Source organism: Nomascus leucogenys, chromosome 18, assembly GCF_006542625.1.
Source record: "Nomascus leucogenys isolate Asia chromosome 18, Asia_NLE_v1, whole genome shotgun sequence".
Taxonomy (NCBI): Eukaryota; Metazoa; Chordata; class Mammalia; order Primates; family Hylobatidae; genus Nomascus; species Nomascus leucogenys.
The window spans coordinates 65249954-65259402 of NC_044398.1; the positions used below are offsets into that span (position 1 = coordinate 65249954).

At 40.8% G+C, this 9449-nt stretch overlaps 1 protein-coding gene across 1 annotated transcript; it reads left to right on the forward strand.

The window, feature by feature from the left end:
• Positions 1-1087: 1087 nt before the first annotated feature.
• GZMA (granzyme A) lies at positions 1088-8438 on the forward strand. Its single transcript, XM_003265924.2, has 5 exons — positions 1088-1194; positions 4014-4158; positions 5997-6138; positions 6323-6592; positions 8207-8438. The coding sequence occupies exons 1-5, from the start codon at positions 1125-1127 to the stop codon at positions 8366-8368; spliced, it is 789 nt and encodes a 262-aa protein (XP_003265972.1). The 5' UTR covers positions 1088-1124; the 3' UTR covers positions 8369-8438.
• Positions 8439-9449: the final 1011 nt, after the last annotated feature.

Here is a 9449-nt window from a genome sequence, read left to right on the forward strand (position 1 = left end):
CTCATTGCTATTACTGAAAATGATTAACCTTTGATACACTTGTAATATCTGAGAAAAAGAAACGCAGGGGTCTCAGCAGGGCTCCCTTCTAAGGTCACTTGATTTCTAAAGAAGTAACCACTAGGTTTGAAGTCATCAGGGTGTTAACTATGGGGATGGTTGGTTCAGTACCCAACATCCTGACAGCACATCTGACCATGTGTATTGTACTGGAGACCACATCCTCAGGTCAGAAAAAGAGCTGAACTCATTTCAAATAGAAAGCACACTGCATACTGTTCCTCCGGGGACTGAGGTTGACTCTTCTTAGAGTGAGACATTCCCCAACATTGGAACAAAAATGACTCCCACTTCTTTTCTCAGCTAAACCTGTTCAGAAGAAAGTAAGGAAGAAAGGCAGGAAGCAGGGGTGGGGGGGCGGAGGGAGGGAAACTCAGAGATAATTTCAGTATCTAAAGCTGTGAAACTAGATAAACAGGAACGCACAATCAGAAGGCTGGAAAGGGCCAAGAACCCCTACCCTCCTCCAGCCCATGTCCCCACACCTGCCACAGACCAGGCAGGAGCACAATAAACACTCACCACAAAGTGGGGAAAGAAAATCCAGGCACGAGCCTCTATGTAAATAAATCTCCCTCCTGTCCCCAGCTTGCACTTGGCCTACTAATTCTTATATAACCCAAGGAGACAGCTAGAAAGAAGTTTGATTGGTGACCAATTTTGAGGACTTTTATTAAAATTCTAATTTAAGTCTTCGAGAGTTTCCAGTCATGGATACTGCAGATAATATTGCAGATGATGAAAGCGTCTTCAAAATCGTAGCTGAGACACTTTACAGTCTTCCTTGGTGTACTCTGATGGCAACAAGGTCCCTTGCCCCTCTCCCACCCTGTAGAATTCCAGCGCCCCTCTCAGCAGTCCTAGCAAAGGAGAGCATGCCTGCTGGCAGTGAGCCATCATCCACCATTCTCACTTATTTGGATTTGGTTTCCTAATGCTAAACTTTGAAACTTGAAAAAAAAAATGAAAGGAAACCACATCCTTTTTACTCTCAGTATATACATAGGGGCAGTTAAGAACTGAAAACAGATTTTCAGGTTGATTGATGTGGGACAGCAGCCACAATGAGGAACTCCTATAGATTTCTGGCATCCTCTCTCTCAGTTGTCGTTTTTCTCCTGCTAATTCCTGAAGGTAAGACTGATTCTTCTCATTTCCATTATGACCATGAAGCAAAATGGAGCAGACTTTCAATGAACTTTTGGTAATATTACCTTCCTATACTGAAAGAAGATGTTTTCCCCCAAGCCTTATAATGTTTAGCCAGGCACAATGGCACATGCCTGTAGTCCCAGCTACTAGGGGACTGGACAATGTCTCACTCTAAGAAGAGTCAACCTCAGTCCCCGGAGGAACAGTATGCAGTGTGCTTTCTATTTGAAATGAGTTCAGCTCTTTTTCTGACCTGAGGATGTGGTCTCCAGTACAAAGCTGAGGTGGAAGGATCACTTGAAAGCAGGAGTTTGAGTCCAGGCTGGGTGACATAGTGAGACTCTGTCTCTATTTTTTTTTTTTAAATAGCATTCTTTATTGGATTTTAAATATTTCTGTATTTTAGAAGAAAAAAATATCTTTTCTTCTCATAATTATTTTGCAAAAGATAGCAGAACCACCAGTGCTTATTGCTGCCAATTTGTAACTTGAAAATTGTCAAAAAGGACAATGTAAAAATAAGCGAACAAAACTCTCTTGTTAGTAAAACAAATGGTACATTCCAGGAAAGGAATAGTGGCAACTTAGTCAGCTCAGCCTTTCCTGCTGCAGAAAATGCATAAAGACAATTAAGACAAATCTGACCTAGACACCAAAAGTGAATCAGGAATTATTAGAATTTTTATACTTATTTCTCTGGTCTAGAGACTCTTTGGCAATAAATTAAGACATGAGGCCAGTTCCCTCATTAACCCTTTGGGAGTGCTATAGTATTTTTTATTAAGCTAAATTTTTGTCTACCAAATGGTAACCAATATTTCTGCTTTTGTGTGAGTTGCACATACATGGGTTAAAATGCTGTATAATTCATGGTATTACCACTGAAAGGGTGACAGCTCTTGGGGAGCTCTAGATTTCCCTTGAAGAACCTGCTAGGAAGTGAGGACTACTCTCAAGCTGTGGCAATATGGAGCCAGCCACGGTTTTTCCCAGGATTCATCAGCTTTTGGAGGCAGGGACTTATGTAATAACCTGCCTTGCCAGGAATTCCCAAAGAACTCTGGTTTATCATGCACCTAAATATGAGAAGACTTTGGGAGGCTGAGGCGGGTGGTTTACAAGGTCAAGAGATCGAGACCATCTTGGCCAACATGGTGAAACCTTGCCTCCACTAAAAATACAAAAATTAGCTGGGTGTGGTGGCACGTGCCTGTAATCCCAGCTACTCAGGAGGCTGAGGCAGGAGAATCGCTTGAACCAGAGAGTTGGAGGCTGCAGTGAGCTGAGATCATGCCACTGCACTCCAGCCTGGTGACAGAGCGAGATTCTGTCTCAAAAAAAAAAAAAAAAGAGAGAGAGAGAAGAAATATAAAAATAAGAAGGCTGCAGGACATTTGGGACAAAGGTTGGCTATGTTATAAGCAGGGCATTGTATGACTATATTCAGGCATGTTAAATCCTCCATAACAGAAAAATACAGGGCAGATAAATCCAGCCATATCTTTTCTTCAAAGGAAAACAACAAAAGCAACCTGCTGTGCTCCTCTTTGTATCCTGTGTTCAGAGAGGGCAGTGTGGGCCCATATAAGGAACAGACACAGCAAAGCAAGGCACAGTTGAAATCTATCTGTACATGAACCACCCTAGGAAAATTGGGATTGGGTGAAGGTCTTTTGTTTCTATAAGCTCTTTACCCTTTTGTTTCTAGAACCTAGAATTTCTTCCTCCTAGTTCCCTTTTTAAAAGCAGAGACCTCTGCTTTTTCAAATCACACTAGCCACATTTCATGTGGTCACTCTCCTCCTTGCTCTTACCCTCATCAAATCTTCAAAAGGCTTCTAGAGCTGTCATTAATACTTGCCTGTGAATTTGGCAATGACTTAGTCCTAATTATGGAACAAAAGGCACTGTGCCCTATTCAAGAAACCATGAGTCCCAGCAGAAGTATTTTGGGAGAATCCAAGAACATCTGGTGCAGGAGGTGGAGAGCTCAGAGTGTATCACTAAGACATAAGGTTCTCTCTATCAGCATGTATGATTTGCCTTGTGTTTAGTTCTCACTGTTCTTTAACAATGGGTCTCTACTTCTAGACTATCATCAAGGGAATGTCACTTAGGCAGAATTCTCCGCATACAGTATCTTCTCTCCTCTCTTCCCTATCTCATTGGAAAAGACCTTAGATTAAACCACATGGTTTGGTCTAGAGACTGAAGGGGAGGTGCAATTGATGTTATTTTCTTAACTTATGAGTGAGAACAGTGCAGTTTAATAACCAAAAGTCTCATAATGACCAAAGGACTGAGGGGTAGGGTCACAGCTAAACGATGCTAATATTGGTTCATAAGCTGTATTTTTGCAATGGCTTGGGGTTAAAATGGAAGTTATGAGGCTTCTAAAAGTCTTATCTATTTCCGCCAAATTAATACTTAGCCAAAAAGGGTGGGAGCACTTGAGGTTGTCACTACCACTGGCATCTCCTGCAGCAACTGTTGATGGTAAAGACCAAGGCAGAGCTTTCTGCCCTGGGGCCTGAGGTTGCTGGTTTGTGACATCCAGCCTAATGATCCTGGAACAGTCAATGGCCTCGCTTCTGTGGGTGGAAGAGCAGGACCCTAGAGTCCAACAGGAATAGGATTTGCATCAGATGTCTGCAGGTCTACATAGAGTAAAAGCAGGGGAAACGCTCTCATCCAGACTTCCTCTCTGAGTGCAAAAAGCATGGCTGGTCTTAGAAACATGACTTTGTGTAGAGCTCTTTGGGGGTGAGCACCAATCTGATTTGTCTTTTTCCATTGAACAGATGTCTGTGAAAAAATTATTGGAGGAAATGAAGTAACTCCTCATTCAAGACCCTACATGGTCCTACTTCGTCTTGACAAAAAAACCATCTGTGCTGGGGCTTTGATTGCAAAAGACTGGGTGTTGACTGCAGCTCACTGTAACTTGTAAGTGCCTGAGTTTTTAAAAAAAAATTTGTAAAGATACTCCAGTTTGGGGAAACATTAATAAAAAGAGTAGGCCGGGCACAGTGGCTCACGCCTGTAATCCCAGCACTTTGGGAGGCCAAGGCAGGTGGATCACATGAGGTCAGGAGTTTGAGACTAGCCTGGCCAACTTGGTGAAACCCCATCTCTACTAAAAATACAAAATTAGCCAGGCATGGTGGTGCATGCCTGTAATCCCAGCTACTTTGGAGGCTGAGGCAGGAGAATTGCTTGAACCTAGGAGGCGGAGGTTGCAGTGAGCCGAGATCGCACCATTGCGCTCCAGCCTGGGCAACAAGAGTGAGACTCCATCTCAAAATAAAATAAAATAAAATAAAATAAAATAAAATAAAATAAAATAAAATAATAGAGTAGATCCCACTAAAGCCATGGGAGGTTCACATGTATCTTCACATCGCTTAAGTCTTTGGGCACTTGCTTGAGCCTAAAAGGAAGTTAAGCCCAGACTTCCCACAAAGAATCAGGCAATGAGGAAGCAGCATCCACAAGCTCTTTCTGTACATCTCCACTGAGCCATTGGGTACAGGTGCTGCAGAACTTTGCTTCTGTCATGACGGTGTGACCAGGTAGAATTAGCCTCAGCATGGAAGGGTGAAACTTTCAGTGCCCCCTCAGAGCCCTGGGTGCAACCATCAAGTACAGAAAGCTTGTGTCCAATGCCTTCCTGTATGCCTCCGTGAATTCCTCTCACATCTTTGGCTATCTCTTCACTCCTGTCGACCACTACATTCAAACCTCTTCCCAGGCCTGGTCTTTTCCTACTCTCTAAATCAAGCCTCTAAACCTAGGCCATTCAATATGATAGCCACTAGCTACATGTAGCTATGTAAATTTCAATCAATTAAAGTTAAATAAAATCTCAAATTAGTTCCTCAATTGCACTAGCCACATTTCAAGTCCTCAGTAGCCACATGTGGCTAGTGCAGATTCATAGAACATTTCATCATAAAAATATGCTCTACTGGAAAGCACTGTTCTAAGGTCTTTTTCTTTTATTTTTTAATTACTTACTTTTTATTGACATATAATAGTTGCACGTATGTTGGGGATACATGTGATCGTTTAAGTGAGACTAATCTCAGCTGATGTAATGGAAAAGAGGCAGTGTGCATAATCTGGTTGGTGTAGTTTATACTGGGTTGTGAATGATGATAGCCTTAATCATCAGTACATCAGAAAGCATTTTGATTTTGATAACCAAAATTTTGATAACCTTTAAGAGAAAAAAAGACTCCTGGACCCCTCCTTCAGACCACCATCCCTTCAACATACTCAATGCCAAGCAAATAGGGTCCTCCACGGGGCAATCTGTTTCTGAAAGTTTTCCCATTTGAGTTTGTTGTTTTCTTGAAAAGATCCCTTCAGTGCATTACTTTACAACTATTGGCTGCTTTTTGCTTCTGTCTGTGGACTACTGAGATCTTTGCTTCCCATCACAGCTAATAAGTAATTCTCCATCACAGCTAAATAAGGCAGGGGTAGAGGGGCAGACAAGCACAAGACTTGGCTTTGCTGCCATGGAATTCTCTTGTTTTTCAATGAACCTAGTTTAGCTTTTTATAAATAAGCTGGTGATGATGATGATGACGATGAATTCATAAACATTCTTTTATTCATAAACATTATTTTATTCTTTAAAGCACACATTTTCTTTCTGAGCCACAGAGAAATCTCCCCACCTCCATATTTACAAATGGGACAATGAAACTGATCAGCATATATGCTCAATTGCTAATACAAAGAATAAATCCAGTAAATAATGTTGTGTCTGTTCTCAGGAACAAAAGGTCCCAGGTCATTCTTGGGGCTCACTCAATAACCAGGGAAGAGCCACAAAAACAGATAATGCTTGTTAAGAAAGAGTTTCCCTATCCATGCTATGACCCAGCCACACACGAAGGTGATCTTAAACTTTTACAGGTACGTATCTTTGATTGTCTTCTCAAAAGTCATAGAACCTTCTACAATCTGGCCACCGATGTGAGAATCTTTCCTTGGTGCCCCTGTTGTAAAAACTCACATAAAGAGGATCCTGAAAATTTGGACTATAATTTAAAATGTATATATCTTATCCCATTAACACTTTATGTTTTTCTTCCAACAGCTGACGGAAAAAGCAAAAATTAACAAATATGTGACTATCCTTCATCTACCTAAAAAGGGGGATGATGTGAAACCAGGAACCATGTGCCAAGTTGCAGGGTGGGGGAGGAGTCACAATAGTGCGTCTTGGTCCGATACTCTGAGAGAAGTCAATATCACCATCATAGACAGAAAAGTCTGCAATGATCAAAATCACTATAATTTTAACCCTGTAATTGGAATGAATATGGTTTGTGACGGAAGCCTCCAAGGTGGAAAAGACTCGTGCAATGTAAGTAAAATAAGATCCCACATTTCAGCTATTGAATTAAGTCATGCAGACAGAGAAAATGTAATGTCATGCTTTGTTTTGTCATGGCACTGGCTCCTACAGGATCCTAGAGCTTTTTGAAATAAGTTTAATAAAACCCCAGTCAAATAAATGAATGTTCTCAGCTCAAGTGAGTCATTAATCAAAAATAAGAAGTTCACTGCTAGTGCATGGGGTGACCTACTACATATTTTTGATTTTTTACAAAAATTACTAAGAAGCAATGTTTGTTCTCACTTTTCATATTAACATATGTAGATCTAAACTTGAAGATATACAACACTTATGAGAGCTGAAGTCAGGGTTCCTCAAGGCCATTCAGTACTCTTTCCCCATTTCAGTACATTCCCTCTCCTTCCCCACTATGTTCCTCTGCCATTTAACGTCGGCATGTCTGAAATGTCTGTCAAGCCTGGCTGAATATTTCCAGCCAGACCCCATAGCTTCCTAGAGCTTAGTTTAATCCGCAGCAAACTTCAAAGCATGACTCATACCAGAAAATGTATAAGCTTCCATCCTAGAACCCCCTGAGAAGGGGTGGGATAGGGCCATACTTAAAGATGAGAATAGAAGAAACATTTTACAGATTTTTAAACTGAGTACTACCTTGCATTTCTCATTTGTCCCAAAGACCCTACAGAGTCTTACCTGAAGAAAGGTGTGCAGTATGCATGGTTTGGGAGTTACCAGAGATTGAGAAATCCAAAGGTCTCTGTCCTTCCCTAGATCTATGTCTTGCCTTCAGAACCAAAGCCAGCCAAATCCCAGGAAAAGAAAACATTTGTCTTTAGTACCTGTCCACTTTCTCTTCTCTGCCCTAGTTCCCCCATTCCCTCCCTTGTCCACCACCCTGGGCTCCCAGGAACCCAGAACCTTCATGCTTTTGGAACCCACATGCAGCATCCTAAGGCCACGGCAGCATCCCAAGACACTAGTCCCCATCCCACCAGCCACCTGCCACCACTGAAGCTTGGCAATTCTTGCCTGTTCTCTCAATACCCTGGAATTGGCTATTGATGAATTAAACCTAAAGGACTAATTCTGCAACTGCCAGTTACTATAACAGGCAGGGGAAATAAACCTGTCCAGGAGGATCCCGGGTTCCAACATGGTTCTTTATTTCATATCTTTATAAGGCCAACTTTTGCCTGAAAGGGACTGATTTGGTTTTGTTTCTTTTGGAAGGCAATTATCTGCTAGAAGAACCAGAAAACATAGTTTTTATTCTTTGCTTCAGTGTACCATCTGCATTTGACTATTTTGCCCCCTGAGTTATTAAGCATTTTGAGAAAATGACAAACGGGAGACTTTCCTTTCCAAAAGCAGAGCAACAGTCTCAAAATTAGCTGATAACATGTACAAGTTTCACTTCGATTTTCACTGGCTCATAAATAAACCAGGTGAACCAATTCAAAAATATTAAAATATTTCCAAACATTTTAATTTTTAAGCACTATCTTCAATTAAGTCAAGGTTGGTCTTAACTCCATATTAAATGCTGCAGAATTTCTTCCTTTTCACTAGTGGTAATGCTGAACACTGACCCCACACCCCACCCCTCTTGTTTTCCTCCAGGGAGATTCTGGAAGCCCTTTGTTTTGCAAGGGTGTTTTCCGAGGGGTCACTTCCTTTGGCCTTGAAAATAAATGCGGAGACCCTCATTGGCCTGGTGTCTATATTCTTCTCTCAAAGAAACACCTCAACTGGATAATTATGACTATCAAGGGAGCAGTTTAAATAACTGTTTCATTTCATTTACTGTGGCTTCTTAATCTTTTCACAAATAAAATCAATTTGCATGACTGTACCTGTTTCTCTCTGGTAACCTTAGTGGGCAGATCTGCACCAGCAAAGTGAAGCAGAGTTACATGGCAGCCTTGTAGATAATGCAAGGATTACGTGATCAATGTCACCAGAGTCATTTGTGCGTCAAGTGACATGGGAACGCTTCCTGAATTATTCATCTCTCTGTCTCAGTGAAATCCAGCAAAAACGACCCTAAGATCAGGTCTAATAACAAATGCAGTAAAGGGCTCCACAATTCCACAGGAAACAGAAACAGCCAGTCTGGAACATTTGTGTTAAAAGGAAATATAGGGCATTGTTCCACATTAACACCTGCTTTTCATCTTATACACAAGAACCTGAGTCTATGGGAGAAAAAGAAACAAGCAATGCCTTACAGTATTTTCCAAATTCTAGGGCATACAAATAAAGTGCTTGGGCAGCCAAGAAAATGATACAATAGAGAGTCAGCCTTCTTTCTCAGTGGCTTGCATTTAAGCCTTGGATTACCTAGGTGATTTCTCAGTTCTCTTTGTTCTTGAGACAGGGTAGCTCCAATCAACATGGTGGTTACGGTGGCTGCCAACCCATAGTAGGGAGTGAGTGTTGACTTGTATCCAGAAAGTTTTCTTTGGAAAAATCCCTCATAATATTTTTTCAACATAGTGAATTTAGTAGGTAGTCATCAGCCTGCAGTCATTTCAGGATGTGATTATGTGAACAGATTCTTTCAATTTCCATAGTCCCTTTAGTAATATAAATTTTATATATGTATATTATATATATTATGTAATACAAATTTCAATATATACATATATTATATATGTATGTATATACACACACACATATATATACACATATACACACACATATATACATGCATAATACATATTCAAACCAATAACATACAGCAACACTAAGAGACAGGCTTTTAAAATAAAAGAAAGTGCAAAAAAAAAAAACCAACAACAAAGGAAGGAGCATAGCTCAAAGACTGGCTAAAATAATAGTACTTTGGTTTTCAACCATGGTA